Source organism: Sciurus vulgaris (genome assembly GCF_902686455.1).
Source record: "Sciurus vulgaris genome assembly, chromosome: 18".
Lineage (NCBI taxonomy): Eukaryota > Metazoa > Chordata > Mammalia > Rodentia > Sciuridae > Sciurus > Sciurus vulgaris.
In genome coordinates, this window is record NC_136479.1 from 9,460,088 (window position 1) to 9,480,847 (window position 20,760).

General features: G+C 45.2%; 1 protein-coding gene across 6 annotated transcripts in view; it reads left to right on the top strand.

The window, feature by feature from the left end:
- Positions 1-20,760, top strand: part of SNX29 (sorting nexin 29) — a 389,392-nt gene that overhangs the window by 26,258 nt on the left and 342,374 nt on the right. For 4 of the 6 annotated variants that reach the window (XM_079121408.1, XM_079121409.1, XM_079121411.1 and 1 more), the window contains exon 4: positions 10,614-10,738. The exons of 1 other annotated variant lie outside the window; for it this stretch is intronic. In XM_079121408.1, coding sequence (XP_078977534.1) covers positions 10,614-10,738 — 125 coding nt within the window. Of the gene's footprint in view, positions 1-10,613; positions 10,739-20,760 lie in introns of those variants that run through there. One more of the 6 variants, XM_079121410.1, reaches the window with a different exon arrangement.

Here is a 20,760-nt window from a genome sequence, read left to right on the forward strand (position 1 = left end):
TAACAAATCTGAGCATCTCTGTATCCAAATTTAAATCACTATTTATCTTTTATGTATTGCTGGTTGCTAAGAAGGAGCAATGCACGGCCCCCAGGAAACAGCACGTAAGCACCGCTGTGACCGCCTTCGCATCATCACCCTGTGTTGGGGAGGCAGTGAGCCTGAGTGTGCACTTTGGTGTTGGATATACCCTCCTGCCCACTGCGGGCACAAGCCACTGATGACCAGCCATGTGGTTCTGGGCTGCTTTATCTTCTCTAAGCTTCAGTTGCACCACAGAGAATCAGAGGATGATCTTGGTACCTACATCCAAGGGTTACGGTGAGGACTGGCTGCAGTATTGTTTGCTGGCACACCAAGTGAGAACTTGATAAACTTAATATGCTTTTTAAAAAATGACTAGGCATACATGCTTGTGTGTGTGTGTGTGTGTGTGTGTGTGTGTGTGTGTGTGTGTGTGTGATGTTATGGGGATTGTGCGTGCTAGGCCAGTGCTCTACCACTGAGCTGTTCCCACAGCCCTTACCTGTGTATTTGAGTACGTACTGAAATTAAAGGCCAGAGTGATCATTCATGAAGTCCTCCATTCAACAGATACCTATTTTGAAGGTGCGGTGTGGCATTTGGGAGGCAAACTGGATGAGATGGTTGCTGTTGTCAAGGAACTCCAAGTGGAGCCCAAGAGATGGACGTGGAAATTGTGGTAACAATCTCGTGGCCTGGGATGATAATAGACAGTGTCAGGCTGACTGTGGGTAGTCAGTGGTTAAGTGGGCAGGGTGGGGACTCTGGGCTCTTCCTGGGTAGGGGGAAGAGCTAACGTGATGTGCAGGGATGTGAGGGAAGTGTGGCAGCATTGCTGGGGTGTGGGGGTACTTCTCCATCTGTTAAGGCTTTGTTTTTTCAACTTTGGCCTTTTGTGTACCATTTTCACAACTTATGCCCTTCCTGTGTGCCACCTGAGCCAGAGGTTAGCTCCAGGTGGGACTGCAAGGCACCGTCTCCTGTGTTCTTGTCATAGGCCATCAGAGAAGTCAAAGACTGGTGAGCTGGTTCATTTTCTTTCTTGACACATTAAGGTGATGACACAAACAGCGTTCCCTGGGTACAGAGAGGAAAGTAGGAAAGATACTACACAGTCCTTTCTGTGTTCCAGAAGCACAGCTTCTGCTGTGGATGCAGGTGGGCAGGCGGGCAGGCTGGCAGTGGGGCCTGGGTGGGCAGCAGGGACAGCCTCTCGGCTCTGCTCAACCTTTGCATCTGTGGTGGCTTGAAAATGGCTCTGCGTGAGTCTGCACTGCTGCTCTGCTTGTGTTCTTTTGTCCATTGTTTTTTGTCGTTTGAGGGGAAGGGCCCTGTTTGATCTCTTCTGCATGCTTTTCATCCCTTTGGGTAACTTAAGCGAATGACCCAGGAACCATCTGCTGTGTCTGTGTGTGGGGTGGGGGGTGGTCCTAGGGCTCAAATCCAGGGCCTCTCATGTGCCAGGTAAGTGCTCTGCCACGGAGCCACACTCCAGCCCTCTCTGCTTGCTGTCTTTTTGTTTTTTTTCATCCTCATGTAATCATTTCAAATGAAACACGGACACACAGAGCAGAAATGGGATCCTATCTAATGGTCGGTCCCTTTATTTTTTCTCTTAGCATTTCCCTGCCAGAACATTTCCAAGTAATAGTCCTAACAATTCTGTTTTAAAGGCTGCAGTATATTGCATGATAAAGCTGACCCAGGACGGAGTGCTGCCTGCGAAAGGACACTGACCAGCCGCAGGTGTCTCTCCTCTGGACGGTGAAGCAGTAGACACCCTGCGCACCTTACCTCGCGTGCAGGCCTTGAGTTCTTCTGTATTGATGTCCAGAGCTGGGCTGCCGTGCCCGGGGAAGGGCTGCTAGCTTTCTAAGAGTCTCTACTGGCAGCGCTTGGGACTCCCCGGCTCTTCCTCTCTGCCGTAGTCTTCAGCGTTCTGATGTTTTGTCAGCCTGGAGGGTGAAGAGCGGCATCTCACTGCTACTTCAATTTGTATTCCCTCGGTTGCTAATAAATTTTAGTGTCTTTCCAAGAAAAGTATGTGTTTTGTTGACTGGATTTGTTCTTTTGTGCAAAACTTCATGCTATTTACTCATTTGCTTATTATTCTTCCCCTTGTCTTTTTGTGTATTATGGCAATCTGTTCTTTGCATGGCAGATATTGTTTTCCAATGCATCCGTCTTTGTAAATGCAGGCAATGGGATCCATTATGTTCCATGCTGGGAAATTTTCATATGGCTGACTTTTAAATTGTTTATTTTTAAAAATTTTTGTTTCTTTTAGATGTATATGATAGTAGAGCGTAATTCGACATATTATACATACATGGAGTATAACTTATTCAATTGCGATCCCATTCTTGCAGTTACATGATGTGGACATGGTCAACTCTTTATTAACCCATATAACTTCCTGTCGACCTCCCAGCTTCTGAGTCATCCGTATTTTTAAGATCCTCCCCAGTGTTAGTTTGTGCATGTGGTCTTTTTTGTGTCATTTTTCTTGGTAAGATTTTTATTATTTGCAGTTAAGCTTTTAATCCATCTGGAGTTTATGTTCATGTGACCCATGGCACAAGGCCTGGTTTGACTTTCTCCTAGATGGGTGCCATCTTTCTCACAGACCCCTTTGGCCCTTTGTCTCTGATCTGTGATTCTCTTAGCACACAGGCGGGTCACTCTGGATCAAAGCATGGAAACCAGACTGAGAGCTCTGTGCCCAGGCGCTTCTGTGGTCCTGGGGTGTCTGACCCAGCAAGGGCATGGGAGGACATTGTGCACCGGCTGACATGCCCGGCCTGCAGCCCCGGCTCCCTTGCTCAGTTCACCCAAAGATGTAAAGGGTGCATCAGTGGAGAGGGATTTCACTCCCAGACCGACTGCTCCTCCTCCTTCCAATGGAATCACACCACTTACATGGCTTGCTTTTTTGTAGCCTGCTTTTTCATTTTTAATTAACTTGGCTATACCATGGGCATTGTTCTAGAACAGTAGATAACATAATAGAGCAGCTTACCATTGTGGCATCTTTATGTGTAGCTAAGAAAGAAAAATCAATGCTAATTTTAATTCTATAATTTAATCAATAATGAGGCACACCCGATTTCAGAGATGTTAAAATGCATGTGGGCGGGAAGGGCTTCTCAGGGTTGATCAAATGTGGCATCTCATTGTTTTTTATTTTAACATTTATTTTGTGGTGCTGGGGATTGAACCCAGGGCCTGCGAATGCTAGGCAAGTGCTCTAGTGTGCCACTGAGCTTCAGTCCAGCCCCGTCTCAGTTTTTAAATGCCTGTGTAAGGGGTTGAATGTGGGAATGCTGTATTTTTGGACTATTTCCTTGTTAATGGATGTGTCTCCTATCGTGTTTTGCTCTTGCCATTGTGAACCGTGCTACCACAAACCTGTTCGTGTATACATATGTCTCAGCCTACAAGTGCTTTTGTATCATGCTTCTTTAGTTAAACTTTTAACTTGGAGATTATGATAGATCTACATGCAGTTTTAGGAAACAATGTAAGAGTGATCCCATTTGCTCTTTAGCCAGTTTTTGCCAAAGGTAACATCTCACAAAAATCCTAGGAGAGTTTCTCAAATTTCTATAGTTTGGTTGGGTGCAGTGGTGCCTGCCTATAATGCCAGTGGCACAGGAAGGCTGGGGCAGCAGGGTTGCAAGTTCAAGGCTAGTCTGGGCAACTTAGTGAGATAGTAAGAAGTGTGGGGATGTAGCTCAATGGTGGAGTGCCTGCCTAGCATGTCTGAGTCCCTGGTTTCAATCCCCTGTGCCACACACAAAAAAACCCCAAAACAGAAATGTGTGTGTGTGTGTGTGTGTGTTTGTGTTCGTGTTCCTGTGCAATCTTATCTTCCGTGTAGTTCTGGTTTCTCCCACCAGTAGGGACACATCATTTCACCCTCACAGGAGCCTCCTGTTGTCCTTTATGACCACACCTACATCCTTCCTTTTTCCTTCTTCTCTGTCCCTAACTCTTGCGAGTGCTGACCTGGTCTCCATTTCTATAATTTTGTCATTTCAAGAAGTGTATATAAATGGAGTCCTGTAGTATGTGGTTTTCTGGGATCCCCCCCCCCCCCCCCCCATAGTGCTCTTGAGACTCATCTAGGTTGTTGCGTTTATCAATAGCGTGGTGTTCCCTTGTAAGTTGAAGACTATTCCATGGTCTGGCTGCACCACAGCTTGTTTAATCATTAGCTCCTTGAAGGTCCTGTGGGTGGTTTTTGAGTTTTGGCTGTTACACATAGTGCTACTACAAACAAGGAGGTATGTGCGCATGTGCAGAATGCGAGTCTTAATTTCCCGGGAGTGAGTACCTCTGCTAGGCCATATGCATTTGCATATTTTTACAGAGTGGCCCACCAGCGGTGCTTGCTGTGGCTGATCTGGTTTCTCCACATCCTTGCCAGTGCTGGGTGCTGGTGTGGCTCCCTGCAGTGTGATTTGCATTTCCCTAGGATGCTCAGCGTCTTTTCTTGTGCTTATTGGCCATCTGTGTATCCCCTTTGGTGAACTGTCTGTTCATGTCTTGCTCATTTTCTCATCAGTAGTGCTTGTAGGGTAGCTTCCTAGAAGTGGGATTGCTGGGTCACAGGGTATGGGCATTTCAAAAATCATACTGCCTAATTTCTGTGCAGAAAAATGTAGCAATTCCTGTTCCAATCAACCATATGCCTGTCCCCACGCTTGCGTGCGCTGCGATTGGTTTTAGGTCCTTGGTCCTGCCTTGTGTCTCATTGTTGCTCTGCTTCATCTTTTTGTGTTTATTGGTCAATGCGTTTCCTCCTGTTCTGTTGTTCACCTTGCTAAGATTTGGGTTTTTGAGTTGCTTATCTTTTAAAAATCCATTTGTAGAAACTCACGTGGACCCTTCACAGCTGTGCGTGCTGTCAGCGTTTCCTCTGCCTGTCACTTATTGCTTCTCCGTTTTTACGTTGTATTTTAACATTTTATGTGATGAGCTCTGTGAGCTGGTGAATGTTTTGTCCTCAGGGCAGAAAGAATGATTTTTCTTATTTTTACACGTTTACTTTTTATACACTTAGCATTTTTGTTTGATCTCCATTCGTCTGGAATTGCGTTCCATCTGTGTTTTGAGATAGCGGTTCATCCTTACTTTCTTTCAGGCCCTGGTGTCAGCCCTGGCTGAGTGGCCCATTCTCGCCCATCTGAATGGACGTGCTCCCATTGCTATGTAAAATGTTTCCACCTTTTCTTGTCATTGGGGGTGGCTCTCTGTGCTGTTCCATCACTTTGTTTTATCTCTGTCCCTCAGACTTCTCTGTGCCAAGTCCTTATTGCAATTGATTGGGATTATATTAAATTTATTCATGAATTTGAGAAGAACTGACATTTTTAAAAATAAGTCTTCCCTTCAGGAAAATGTTGTTTCTATTTTTTATTTTTTCCCCCCAGTACTGGGATTGAACCCAGGTGCACTTTACCGCTGAGCTATATCCCTGGCCCTTTTTAGTTTTAAGTTTGAGACAGGGTCTCCCTGAGATCCAGAGGCTGGCCTCAAGCTTGCCATTCTCCTGCCTCAGCCTTCTGAGTTACTGGGATGACAGTTTGGTGCTTCCATATCCAGTAGTTTCTATTTATTTTTGATCTTTATACCCTTTAATAAAATTTTATGGTTTTCTTTATATAGGACTTGTATTTTTCCTGTTAAAAATGATCTATTTTGCCTTTGTCACTGTCGTGAATGGAATTCCCCTCTCTTATTTTGTCTGCTTATAAAAACCACCTTTTTCCCCCACATTTTTTAAATTGGCACATTATAGTTGTACATAAAAAAAGAATCTCCTTGATATTATTCTTTTATTGCAGTATTTTAAAATTTGTGGGTTAGAAACATTTCTATTCGTAGACCTGCTTTTTTTCACTTAACATTGTAGTTCAAGCTTTTAAAAATGGTATTTTCAAAAAAATGGTATTTTCCATTTCTGTATGCATTTTAAATAGGTGCATATTTGTTTTACTCAATATAACCTTTAGGCCATATTTATTCATTCTTTATATCTCTGGGTCGCTGTATTTCTGGTTCTTGAGTCATGAATACTTTTTTAATGCTTGTTTTAGAAAACAAGCTTAGTTCAAGAAAGTGTGAGGGCAAGAAAACCTGATCAATCTTTCACCAAATGACTCTTCATTTTTTAACATAATTCCCTTCTGAATTGTGTGCGTGTGTGTTGCACAGTTGAGAACAGTCTTAATATACAATTTTACAACCTGTTCATTTTTCATTTTACATTATATTATAAACATGTTGCATATCATATAAAGCTCTTGGTAAATGTATTTAAGGGCTAAATAGCATTTGATTATAGGCTGTGCTAACTTTGTCTAACCAGTTCCCCAACTGTTAAATATGTAGGTGATTTCTAACTTTCCACCAGTGTAAATAATATTGTTTTAAATGATTTCTATTATCTTTATCTGTCTTACAGATTATAGTTTAGGATTGATTTCTGCCAGTGAAGCTTGTGAGCAAATTGTGTGAATATGTTTGCAAACTTAATTTGTAAAACATACATGTAGGGCAGGGCCCATTTCACATGATTGTCATTTAGCAAGGCTAGTTGATTATTGTACCATCTTAAATCTGAGATGTGGCTAATGCTGCTAATTGGCTGAGTTTTATGGGTACTACAGACTCCATTCCAGGTAACATTGGAGCTTTATGAGGATCATCTTATTCATTTTTATAATTGTTCTTGGTTTTCTCAAAAAGATCCCACGAAGCTGTAACATAGTGGAAAACTCAGTTTGAAATATGCTCTTCCATCATTAGATACAGTTTATAAAAATGCAGCATTTATTACTTATCCTGTCTTGTGTTCTAGTATTTATCATAAAAAAATATACAGGATTTGTTTTCTTAGGATTTTTTTTCTTCTGGTGCTGGGGATCCAACACCAGGAGCATGTTAGGCAAGTGCTCCACCACTGACCTACGTCCTCAGCCCTTTTTTAAACTTTATTTTGAGACCGAACCTTGCTAACTTGCCCAGGCTGGCCTCAAACCTGCAATCCTCCAGCCACAACCTCCTGAGTAGCTGGGATTATAGGCATGGGCCACTGATCTTGTTCTTGGGAATTTTAGTATAAATTAAGGTTGCAGGTTGAGCAGTCTTGAAATACAGGACAAAGCTCAAGAAAACAAATGCTTACAGAGTCTTAGCAGTAAACTTGTCGAGCTCCAGCAGTGTCCTGCAGTGCTGGTGTTGGTGGATAGTTTCAGATTCAGCAGGAGGAAGTTATTTTATTTTCCATTCGTAAATTCTTTCACTTCTTCACCAGATTTTTCCTGAGCACTTTCAGGAAAGTTTTTCTTTTTACACTGCTGTATCGAGTTCTAATTTATATACCACAAAAATTTACCCCTTGTTGTGTACAATTTAATAAAGATTCAATACAATATTTTTAGTGAATTTATAGAGTTGTGCAACCGTCACCACATTTGAAGCATCCTCCTAAATTCCTTGTGTCCGTTTACACTAATCCCAGATTCCTGTCCCAGCCCTAGACAAATTGCCTTTTCGTTTCTATGTTTATCTTTTTGGGCCTTTTCATGGGATTATTCGTGCATGTTTTTTTGGGGGTCTGTTTTCTTCAACATAGTATTTTCAGGGTTCATCCATGTAATAGCATGTATCAGTACTTTATTCCTTTTTGTCTGCAAATAGTATTCCATTGCATGGATAAACCACATTTTATTTATTCATTCATCTGGTAAACAACTGTATGCATCCAATCTTGGAGTGATTTTGTCAACTGGTGCTTTTTTTAAAACATTAGAATATCCACTATAACTAAGTGCCCTCCTTAGTTAAAAACATCTCAATTCATTAAGTTGGAATGGAAGTTGATATAAAATGCCACTGAGGCAGCAGCCTGCCACAGTAAAGCAAAGAGCATGTAACAGAGAGCATTCTGGTAAATAGTGGGGACTGGGCTGAGCAGATGAAGAGCTGTGAAAAAGCAGATACTCCTTTCATTTTGTAGGATTGTCATCTTACTGACAAAGACAGGAAGTCATGGAAAGTCCTGGGTGACATGGTTACAGATCAGTGCTTCCATATGCCCACCATAAGCTAAAGGGAAGTTCCTGGATCGATTTAGAAATTACATAATGTCTTCTGAGATGCATGTCTTACCTGACTGAACGTCAAGTTCGGGATGTGTGTCCATGATGTGAGACCTCTCAGGGGAGGGGCATTGTCCAGAGTGCGGCGGCATCTCAGCAAGAGTAGGAGTGTAGCCAACCATGGACGTCACGTCATTGACAGAGGGAGTTGCAAGTGCTGATGTACAAAGAATGAGGAAGCACTCAGGAAGGCTTCCTGGAGGAGGGGACACTTGAGAAGTCTTGATGACCAGTCGCCTAAGCTCAGGTCAAATGGGGAGGTAAAGAGGGGTCCGGGGGGTGTCAGAAGGAATGTCCCTCTCAAAGCTGGCATGGTCACGTGCTCATACAGGACTGGTGGCACCTGGGTTTTCCTGCCACGTTGGCTTGGTTGTGAGCTGGTGCTTCCGGGAGGCAGAGCTCATGCAGAACCTGGTCCTCAGGGACTGGTTCCTGCTCTTTACCTGCTGCAGGTGCCAGGCTTTACCTGGAGCTGGCTGGGCAGTCACTGACTGCGCTTTGGAGCCAGGGGTTGTTAAACTGATCATTGTATTTGCAGAGGTTTGTTTAAAGGCAGAGACTTTATTAGTTACAGAGGACCCTAGACGCAGTCTGAGGTTGGTCGTTTGCTTTTCCTGAGGCAGGGCCTAGGGCTGGCCCTGGTTTTGGTTCCTGTAGAATTAGGTAGTTTGGTACGTGTCTAGCTTTTAGAAAGCTCTCAAATATAGGTAGAGAGGCCAGCAAAAGTACATATAATGTTTGAGTGACATCTGCCCGGCACGGGGGCTGTGTCCAGGTGGGGGAGTTGGTACAGGGGATGGAGATAGGGGGTGGAAACCCGAGAGTGCAGTTGAGACCAAGGGCAAGGTTTAGCCTCCTCTGTGGAGGGCCAGCTTTGCTCCCTTGGCAGTGGTAGCCTCGAATGCTGGACGGATTGGTGTCCACTGGCACGAGGGAAGGCGGGAGCACCATGCTTGCTGAGGCTGTGTTGCGCGGTGTAGACAGAATAGCTCAAGTAAGGGTTGGGCATGGGGATGAGATGACTTCTGAGTTAGAACAAAGCGTGTCGTGCTGGTGGGGGTGTGGCGGGTCAGCTCGTGGGGTGCGCCTGTCGCATAGATGTTGCTGCTTGTTGTTCACTTAGGAGGTCACGCGAGTGTCTTTAAGCCTCCGTTTCTTCATGTATAAAATGAAGATGATAACATGTGCCTCACCTATGTCATAATGTGGATAGGAGGAGCTAGTGAAATAATGGTATGAAAATGTTTTGCCACCCACAGAGATAAACAACTGCAGCATTATTACTACAGGTGTGGTAGGGGGTGGAGCAGGAAATCTGTAGTTAGGCAGAGTTGAGCCAGGTGGTGGTGGCCTCAGGGCCTTTGCACTGGGTCCTTCTCTTCAGCCTGCTATGTCAGGTTGTAACTCAAAGGCCACCTCAACTCAGGCCACAGAATCTGACCTTGCCCCATCCCCACCTGCCTTGTCATCCCGTTTAATTTTCTTCTAGGTTCTCATTAACTGAATGAACTGGTTAGCTTATTTGTTAATCTCCCGCTGTAGCATGGTGCAGGTGTAGTAAGGTGTGAGCCCCTGCCTGTCTCCCTCCCACCTTTGTATCCTGAGTCCAGACAGTACCTGGATTTGGGGAGATATTCAGGGTTTCTTAGCCTTGGTCACGTGAGTGAGTGGAAGGGTTTCGGAGCTCAAGACCCATTCGGGTAGAGGTCCAGGAGCCCTTTGATTGTTGCTAAGAATCGAGTGTTGTGGCTCTGACCTTATTTCTTTGTAGACGTGTTCCCAGATCTCCCATTTCTTTGGTTTTTGAGAAATAAATTCAGTTCAATGTATAGTATTGGTAACTTAATTGAAAAATTGGCCACCTCTGGATCTGAGTTCATGATGTAATCTCATAACAAAATAAAGAACAAGGATCAGAATTCATGTTTTTTTTACTCCAAGTAACAGGCCATGAAATTACACAATGTTTCCAATTAGGTAGGCTGGTGAATTCAGTCTCCGAAAATGTAATCTTGTTCCTTCAACTACCTCCAACTACACGTGATTTGAATTGATGTTGGAATTTGTGAGTTGGATGCAATTAACGCCCAAGCCCTCTTCACATCCATCTGATTTGTTTTTAAATCGGTTTCTGCCCCTGCTGGCTGGGGCTGATTTTTCTTTCCCTTGTTCCTGTGCAGTCACTGTGTGTTCAAGAGTCTGATGAAGGCGAGAGACTCAGGGACATCCCTGAGTTCTGTGAAACCAACATATACGGGTGTGTGGCCGGGTCGATTACCAAGGGCCCGTCCCACGTCCAGGGTCCCCCGTTTACCTCCAGGCCAGGGTTGCACCTGGCCACTCACTCCTGGGAGAGGCTGGGGCCGCCCTGCCTGCTGCTCCCTTCATGAGCAGATTGATGAGTCGCTGGTTCTCTCGCAGGGTAACCTGTCTCTGCGCCCAGCTGGAAGCTGTCCTGCAACATGGCTTGAAGAGGAGCCGAGGATTAGCGCTCACAGCGGCAGCGATCAAACAGGCCGCGGGCTTCGCCAGCAAGACGGAGACAGGTACCCCTCGGCCTGCTGTGGCTGGTGGCCGAGCCGCGCTCTCACTCCTTTTATTTAGTTCTGGTAGCAGGCAAGGCCGTCATTGTGTGTTTGTGTGTGAAAATCAATGTCTTTTTTGTAGTGAAAAAATAATGGTGGTGTCTGGCATGTTAAATGAAGTCATCCTTTGTGCAGAAATCTCAGCGCCACGTGTTCCTGACTCCTCTGGGCTCCGGGGCCTGTAGCCAAGGTGCCTATTTCAGCAATGTGGTGTGACAATTGCTGGGAAATTAATAATCTGCTTTCATTTCATGGGGGTAGCATGGCATTCCATAATTAAATGTCTTCAACAGCTACAGAAACCCCACAGGTCTCTGAACTGAGTTCTCTCATCTGTTTTAATGTTATCAAAACATGTCCCTGAGTGTTAGGATAATGCCAGTAACAGTAACTGGTTGTTGACTGGGGCCTCTGGGAAGGCAGCATGACTGGTGCTCAGTGCAGGCTTGGCCCTTTGTGGGTCTTTGATAGAAACCAACTCCTTCCGTCCTGACAACCCCAGGAGTGGTAGGCATCTTCAGTATGTCCACAGCACACATGAGGTAACTGTTCCCAGCCATCTGCTCCAGGTCTGAGCCCGGAAGTGAATCGTGTCATATAATGACATGGTGGCCTGTGGTTTCTCCCTCCCACATTCCCCCCCTGGTGCTGGGGTTGGAACCCAGGGCCTGGTCCTTGCTAGGCAAGGGCTCTGCCCGAGCCACACCCCCTCCGCACATTTTGGAGGGCATGTTCTTTCCAACGCCGCTGTGTCTGCCACCTTGAATTCCTGAATCCTTGCTCCTTTGCTAATGTTAGCGTGAGTGCTGAGGAAAGTGTGTTATCTTTTGCGAGTTCTTCTTTCTTTCACAGCAGAAAGTCAGCGGGTGTGTTGGGTTGAGGGAGGCGTCTGCATCCCTGGCCTTTCTCTCCCCCAGGTGGTAGTCTTTTCTTTGCCCTGAGTTCTTCAGCTGATCTGATTCCCAGGTTCAGTTCCCTGGTTGCTCCTTTTCAGAAACAAAAGACCTTTGAGGAGGGATTTCTACCTGATTTTTCCCAGGTGCTCCTGGGACCCCCCTCTGTCAGAAACCAGGGAAGGAGGGAGCCAGTTCAGAGAAAAGCCAACCCTCCTTCTCAAACTGTCACCTTGGTGATACCTGAATTTTGGAAAGGACACAAACTGTGGCAGTGGCAAAGTCAGGATTCACACCCAGGCGCCCAGTCTTTTTTTCCCCCGTTTGTGGATTTAATTGCATGTGAGCTCCCTGTTGTTTGGGACCATTATCTTATTCATTATTTAGTTCTTCCTGGGCTTTGTGGGAAGGAAAGGACCCAGAGCCTATGGAAAGGCGGTACAACAGGACATGCCCTCTTGGGCTTTATTGAAATCACTGCCAGCTGCCATGGCCACCTGGCTGTCAATCGCAGTGGCGTCTCTGACTCTGGGGTGCCCCCTGAGCCTCTGCCTGGGGAGGCTCAATGTATTAGCTTTTTTTTTCCTTGCGGTGCTGGGGATCGAACCCAGGGCTTTGTGCTTGCGAGGCGAGCGCTCACCCGCTGAGCGACATCCCAGCCCTGGGCGGCTCAATGCTACAGCACTGGCTGAGCTTTTCCCAGACTCCTGGGCTCTCTAGGCCTTTGTATTTTTGCCTTCTTTGGGCCTCACTGCCCGGGGGTTGGTTGTCAGGGAGGATCCTGCGGAGCACACGCTGAGGCCCCGCCTGCCTGCACCTGGTAGGGGAGCTGATGTGCCTGGGAGCCAGGCTGAGAGGGCGCGCCTCTGGTGACCTGAGGAAGCTCCCTCCGCGCTCCAGGTCGTCCCTCCCAGGGGTTGTCGGGAGTCTCCAGTGAGAACGGCATTCTAAACGCCTGGTAAGAGTCCAGCCACTTGACCTGCCCTGCCCAGCACTTGACCCTTAAGCCTCGCCTCATCTCGTCCTCCTTTCCAGCTCCACCGCTCGGCCTTGGTTCGTTCCGACCCAGCCTAGAGCCCTGCTCATTGTGCTACTCGGCCTGATATTTGGAGACAGGCCACGCGCCTCTGGCTGACCCGTGCTCCGGCCCCGCCCCTGCTAGCACACTGGGCCTCCACCCGCACCTGGGAGCGGGGCTGGGCAGAGGCTCGGCCTGGGTTCTGCTGATGAGGGTCTGCTGGGCAGCCTTCCCCAATTAGAAGCGGGAGCAGACCAGACGAGCTCGGCCTGGGTGGCTCCCAGCGCTTGGTCGTGGGCCTTGCGGGCCGAGTGGATGAGCCATTCGCGGGTGCTCTCCGCGTCCTAGCTGGTGGAGACCTCCTCCTCCTCCCGGTGAAAGGAGAATTAGACTCCTTGCCCAGGAGGAGGCTGGCGGTGTTCCCGCTGCAGTGCGTGGGGTGATCAGATCAGGGGCTTCTTGTGGCCGTTCTTAAAGCCATCGGAATGACCCTTTTGGACAGAAGGACGATGATGAAATCTGAAGAGGACGGGATGGAAGGAGCCTGGCTCCCCTCTCCCTCCCTCCTGCTGGCTGTGGGACTGGGTGCTTTATGCAGCTCTGGGGTTAAGACCCAGGCTCTGCAATGGGGCAGCAGGGGCGACCTCAGTGACTTGTCACCCAGGAGCCCTCTGGGACATCTCTGAACTTCTGTTTCCTCATATGTAAAATACAGCAGTCACAGGAGCTGCCTCACAGGTAGTTGAGGGGGCTCGATGAGGAAGTTCCTGCCAAGCCCGGAGCTGCCAGTGCCGATAGGGGGAGGCTAATGTGGCAACAGGATGGGATCCTTAGTTTTTCAATGCTAAAACTGTGGCTCAAATGAGTTAATATTTTGCCCAAATTTCATATTTGGTAGAGGCAGAGCTGAGGATTCTCATTCAACGTAGACTGACTTCAAATTCTGGCCCTGCCCAGCTCCTCCCATCTCTGGCTGATGCCCATTATTGCTCCTATTAAGAGTGCTGTGGCTCAGTTAACGAAATTAAAAGTGATAGAGAAAAAATAATGGCGAATTAATACAGGGTGCTCCTGTATCAATTCTATTTACAGATAATGAACAGTACCCTTTAAACTTTTTTTTTTTTCCTTGTACCAGGGATTGAACCCAGAGGTGCTTAACCATTGAGCCACAGCCCTTATTTTTTTATGTGATGCTGAAGGTCAAACCTGGTGCCTTACACGTGCTAGGCGAGTGCTCTACCACTGAGCCACAACCCCAGCCCAGAACACAACCTTCGGAACAGAAAAAAGTTGAGTCTCAGTAATAACTGAGCAAAATGATGCTGTTGAAAATCACAGTGGAGTAGGTGCTGCAGAGTGCCCGCTGGGGCCTGTCTGTGTCTGGGCCTCTGGGATTAGGGACTGGAGGGACTGGGTTTAGGAACTGGTGCTTACGTTGTTACTATTGTTGGTGTTTAAAAATTGTGGAATTTCATGTTGAGTTTGGACTTTTAACTTTTCTTGGGCTGTAGTCTGTGTCTCCGGCGACCTTGGCTAAAGTGGAACAGTGCCTGGCTCTGTTGGGGCAGATGAGTTCTCCTTCACCAGTCTCCATCTCTTCCAGTGACCCTGACCTTGAGATGGAGTGTGGGCTGCCATTTACTGCACAGTGCTGTTTTGCTTATTGTTAGGGTCAAGAGGAAAATACATTTTGATATTTTACTTTGACTCTTTGGGGGTCATGCCTAATATAGAAGAAATCATTTTTGAACATGTTAAGTTTGTGATCATGGGGCTTTCTGGAGTCCATTACTGCCTGGGTGCTGAAGGAGGGCTGCGATGTCTTTTTTTTTTTTTTTTTTTTTTTTAATATTTTTATTTATAGATGGGTGCAGTAACCTTATTATTTACTATGTGGTGCTGAGGATTGAACCCAGTACCTCACACAAGCATTCTGCTACTGAGCCACAACCCCAGCCCTGCAAGGCCTGTTTTTAACCTGAGCTTTGATAAACAAACAGATCCACTCAGGTTATGCTGTCTGGGATCAGGCACATGGTCGGCACCCCGGAAACCCCCTCATGCCCTCTGCCAGCTGCTGTGCTCCCTTCTCCAGAGTTAGCTGCTACTCAGTGTTCTCACACTAGATTCGTTTTGCCTGACTGAGCATAACTTAAGTGTGTTCCAGGTTTCTTTCCCTGGACATTGTTCGGTAAGTTTCTGCTGTGTCATCGGTGGTGGGCCAGTGGCTCCTTTGCCATCGCTGGCATTGAGTGTTTTACGGTTTATTCTTCTGCTTTACTACTGATGCCTTTAGTGCCATTTCCAGCGTGGGGCTATTATGAGTGGTGCTGCTGGATGGTTTTTGTACGAGTGGTTTGGTGAACATCTTGGTGCATCTCATTGGGCCCAGGAGTGGAATTAGAGGACGCATGCACCCTGAGCTTCACTGGAGACTGGTCATGGCAGATGACGTGTTTATTGGCAGTTGGTCTCATGCAGTGGCTTCACATTCCTGCCAGCACTTGACGCTGTCCTGAGGGTGGGTAGTGTTACACTGTGGTTTTGTCATCCCCTGATGACTAATGCTGCTGATGCTGTCTTTTATGCTTATTTGACATTCAGGTATCATCTTTTGTGAAGATATCATCTTTTGTGAAGTCAAATATTTTGCCTGTTTTTCTGTTGAGTTGCTGTGTTACCGATTTGTAGGCGTTCTTGATTTATTTTTGATGCAGGTCCTTCCTAGGATACAAACACTGCAAACATCTTTTCTCTGTAGTTTACCTTTCACTCCTACTGATGATATCTTTTAGTGAACAGAAGGACTTCGTTTTGGTAGCCTAATTTATCTGTCATCTCCTTGATCTATCTTTCCTGTCCTGCTTAAGAAATTGTTGCTTATTCCAAAGTTGTTGATTTTCTAGTTTTGTTACTTAGCATTTGATTTTTGTATGTGGCATATTAGAGGGCCATATTTAAAAATTTTTTTTCCTCTATAGATACCCAGTCGACTGAGCTCTATTCTTTCTCAACTGCCTGGAAGTATCACTTTGGTCATAAATCAGGTGTTCATATATTTTTAGATTTCTGAATTTTTTCTTCTATTAGTCTATCCTTATGTCAATAACACCTTGTCCTAAATACCATATTTTAGTGAAAAGTATTTATATCTGTTAAGTGTAAGTCCTGGATTTATTCAAGTGGTTGTGACTATTCTTAGCCTTTTGCATTTTAGAAGCATTTTCAAATCATCTTGTCAGTTCCCCCTATCTTGCCCCCTCCCTCCACAATTTGCTGGGATCTTGTTTGGGATTGCATTGAATCTGTAGATCAATTTGGGAAGAATTCACATGTTAATAATGTTGAATATTCCAGTCAGTGAATACAGGGTAGCCCTTCTTTATTTAAGCCCTCTCTATTATCTGTTTTGTAGGTTTCTGTAAACATTGGTTAGATTTATTCCCTGAGATGTGAGATTTTCTTTTGATACTGTTATAAGTGATATTTTAAAAAGTTGTAAGGCGTGGCAGCACACACCTGGAGTCTTGGCTAGTCTGTAGGGTAAGGTAGGAGGTTTGCAAGTTTGATGTCAGGGTGGGCATCTTATCAAGACCCTATCTCAAAATAGGAAACAGAAAAGGGCTGGGGATGTAGCTCTGTGGTACAGTGCCCCTGGGTTCCATCCCCGGATCTTGGTACACACGTTATTTTCTGGTATTTGTTGGTGGTACATAGAAAGGCAGTTGCTTTTTATAAATTGATCATGCATCTAATTTATGTCATGTACGCTAATGTCACTGGTTAATTACAATGGTTTATATAGAGATGTTTTTGGAGTTTTTACTTATGTAATTGTTTTTTCTTTTCTTTGCATTGTTTCTTTTTCTTGCTTTATTACTCCATTGAACCTCCAGTATGTGTTGAATAGCAATGGAAATATGGCCATATTGTCTTATTCCTGGTTTTAGAAGCAAAGCTTTATCAGATTAGAGAGTTGACTCCTGGAATTCATTGTTAAGAGGTTTCCCCCCCCCCCCCCCCCCCATGGGCAGGTGCTGAATTTTATCTGATGCTTTTCCTGCATCTATTGAGACTGAATTCTGAGTGTTAAAACACTCTTGCATTCCTAGACTAAACCTAACTGGGTAATGATGTATTATTCTTTTATGTGTCACTGAATTTGTTTTTAGATTTTTGCAAAAAGTAGATTAACTTTTTATTTTCTTGGAATTTCATTGTCCTTATTTGGGATCAGATTTATGCCGGCCTCATAAACAAGTTGAGAAGTTTTTTTCCCCTCCTTTATTTCTAGATAAGTTTGTATGTAATTGGCATTTTTATTCCTGAATTGGAATGATTTACTGATGAAGGTAGAACTGGAGATTTCTCTGTGGAAAGGTTTCCCGTTATAAATTTATTTTCTTCAGTAGCCATAGCACTATTATTTTCTACTCATGTCTTTTGATAAGTTGTGTTTTAAGGGAAATGTCTTGCTTTTAAAGTTTTAGTTCTATTGGTGTATAATTTTAGTATTTATCATCTTAATATAACATTTTAGGATTGTGGCTTTTTTATTAAAAAACCAATCATTAGTTTAAGCCACGGAAATGTTTCTCACAGTTTTGGGGGTGGAAAGTGAGATCAGGTTCTGGTGTGGCCAGGTGCTGGTGATGGCCTTCTTCCATGTTGTGTGCACCCATTCCTTGTTGGAACCTCCTGCTGGGTGGAAGGAGAGATGGTCACCCATTTTTTTTTTTTTTTTTTTTTAAAGCTTTATTGGGCTGAGATCAGAGTGCAAGTGGTAGAGCACTTGCCTAGCATGTGTGAGGCACTGGGTTTGATTCTCAACACTGCATATAAATAAATAAAGGTCCATTAATGACTAAACATTTTTTTTTTTAAAGTAAATACATAAACTTACATAAACCCCAGCTTTTGTGGAGTACAATTTATTCACCATTGAATTTATCCTCTGAGTGTAACTGTAGTGTTGTGCATTTGTCACCAGAGTCCATTTTTGGCACATGTCCACAGCCCCTCATGGCCATTTATGGTTCTGGTCGCCATTCTTCTTGCTGATGAGAAGGCAGCTGTTAATCAGGTCGGTGCCCCTGCCGCCTTCAGGAAGTCCTCTCGGTATTTGGCTTTCAACAGGCTGGGCTGTGGTGTATTGAGGTGTGGGTTTCTTTATCCTGCTGGGAGTTCGTTGAGCTTGGTTATATTAAATTTATATATAAATTTATATATAAATTTTTGGTTATATATAAATTTTATACAACATAAGTTTTTCATCTCTTCAGTCATCTTTTCCAGCCTCCTGATGGTCCCTGAATGTTGTCTTTGCATGCATGTGGCCTCGGGGTTGGCCAGCAGTGTGACCATCTTGGGTCCTGGCCAGTCCTCCTGAGATGCCTGGTTGAGGCTCCACTCCTGGACAGCAAAGCAGCCAGGGCCCAAGCTAGTCACACCTGGAAAAAGCCTCAAGAGCAAAATGGGCTCCAAATCTGGGAACAGTTTTGTCTTAATTTGCTAAAAACAAAACAAAAAAACAAACTAGCTTTTGGCTTTATTGCTTAGGGGATCCATCTGATTTGTGCTGAATGTGTTCCCTGCATTGACGCCTTTTGTTGTCTGCCCGTAACCAAATGTGCCTTGGCATGTGACCACCATCTTTTTTTCTCTACACTTCAGACACCACATTTCCGTCTGATACAAAGCCTGAAAGGGGAGTTTTCATGCAGCTTCCTTTAAGTTTAGTGGTGATTTTAATCAGTGTCTGTGTTATACCTTCTGCACTCAAAGGTGCTGCCTGTTTGGTGGTTTTGGTTTTGGTTTGGGGCCTAGCATTCGGGTTTCTATTTGTGTTTTTGATGTGGAGAGTTTTTCCTAAATGTCCCTGACTTAGGAAATGTTGGGAAGGCAGATATGACTTGAGGGTGTCCCCAAAGTTTCCTGTGTTGGGAGCCTGGTCCTCGGTGTGGCACAGTTAAGACATGGCTAGCTCAAGGCTAGTGGGAGGGTGCTGTCCTCGGAAGGTTTGAAGCAGTTCTCTAGGGACCCCTGAGATTGTTCTCCAGGGAGTTGTTATAATGGGTAAGCTGGCCCCACCCAGGGTTCTGGCTTCCTGTCTTTCAGTCCGACCTCTCCCCCTCACGTGTGCTCCTGCCATCCGCCACGTGATGCAGCTACGGTCCCTCTGCTGCTGGCAACATGCTGTTTGGGTTTTCTGCCTTACGAAATTGTTTACTAGATAAATAGCTTTTCTTCATAAGATAGCTTCTGATATTTCCATCACTGTAGCAGAGAATGGACTAATACAGCACTTAAAACACTAACTCCCTATGACTTGTCCAGGGTGGGTGTGGGAAGCAGCGTCCACCCAAATTCCAGTCCCCTTGAATAGATGGTTGCATTTCTGACTCCACCAAGGGTGGAGTCCCCAGTGTGTGTCCTTTAAGACTGGTTTGGATTCAGACCCTGGAAGTGGGGTCACCATGTCTTGAAACAGCATCTCCTCTGACTTCGACCAGTGGCCAGATCTACATGGTGACCGATGTGAGGGGAGGCTGGGTTGGAGTCTGGTCCTGCAGCCTGCACAAACGTTGCCATCCAGTTATGCACGTTAGCCTGCGTGGTTGCTGGTGAAGTGGGCCATGACCTCTCTAGTGTCCTCCCTCCTTGCAGTTGTTGGTGGTCAGGGGTTAAGGGGTAGCTGGAGGGCTCTTCTCTAGTTCCAGAGGGAGAGAATCTGGATCAGATTGGACTAGCCATAATAATTACCAGCTTGCCAGGAGGTGGTTTAGGAATAGACATGAGCCCCATTTCTAGCCAGAGAAGGGAGGAAAATTACAGTGAGGGGCTTCAGAGAAATTCCTCACTGTTTAAAGGAGGCACAGAAAACTTATTTTATTGTCTTGGGTGGTGTGTGAGACTGTGTGATGTTTGGGACTTTGGAGGTGATCTTGTGACCATGAAGAGGGGCAAGTCTGGGACAAAAGCTACACCAAGGATAGCCATTCAGAACGACAGAATGTACCTGATTCTGATGATTTCCCTGAGCTGTGGGGTTAACCAGCTCTGGAGCCGCCCTACTCTGCATTTAACAATGTGTGGGATCATTCGTTCTCTAACATGCCAAGCCATTTTGAGCTGGGTCTTTTTGTACTTGAATCCAAAAACATTTTAACTGAAACAACAGGGGGAAGCAAGATAACTTAAAAAAAAAAAAAAAAAGACTTTCCTCCAGAAGTGGGAGGATGATGTGATTTTTCATGTAAATCTTAGAAACGATGCCTGGATGTTTTCTGATCTTTGATTATTGGCCAGCCATCTCCTGTGACCCTTCCTGTTCCTTATTCCATTTTGTTCCTTAAATGTGTATGCATAATGAATGGTTAAGTCCCCATTTTACAGATGAAGAAAAGGAGGCTGAAGAAGTGAAATAATTGACTCATCTTGTAGGGCTAGCCCATGGCAGAGCTGGGATTCCTACTTGGGTTTACGTGATTGTGATTCTGAAGCTCCTGCTTTTATCTGTGATCTTTCCAGAAGGAGGGACATCAAAGACCTTGATTTTCCCACTCTGAATTCATGAATGAATTAAGCAGCAAGTACCAAGTAAGGTAGGATTATGTAGAGCAGAGTTGAGCAATTTTTGCCTGTTTTTGTTAATAAAGTTTAATTGAAACACAGCACAATCATTCATTATTATACTGCCTGTGGGTGCTTTTAGGTAGAATTATGACAGAGACCATCTGGCCTATCATGGATATTTACTCCTTGGCCCTTTACAGAAAAAGTTTGCAAGGATAGGAGAGACCACAGTTTTCCATCTCATGTTCAGTAGTTTGTTGTCCATGTTCCCCTGAAATGGTAAGCTTTGTGAAGGTGGATGCCACGTCTGTTTGGCTTCCTCTTATTCTCCAGCTCCTGGCATAGTGTCTGGGAATAGATGAGCTCTTCAATACACGAGTTCACCTTGGCTGGAAGGGAAGGGCATGATTTGGTGTGCACAGTACTGCACTTTATGGTTCCTGAGGTACTTAGTACACCAGGGTCACTCTGGAGTGCTACAGGCAGGTGATTAA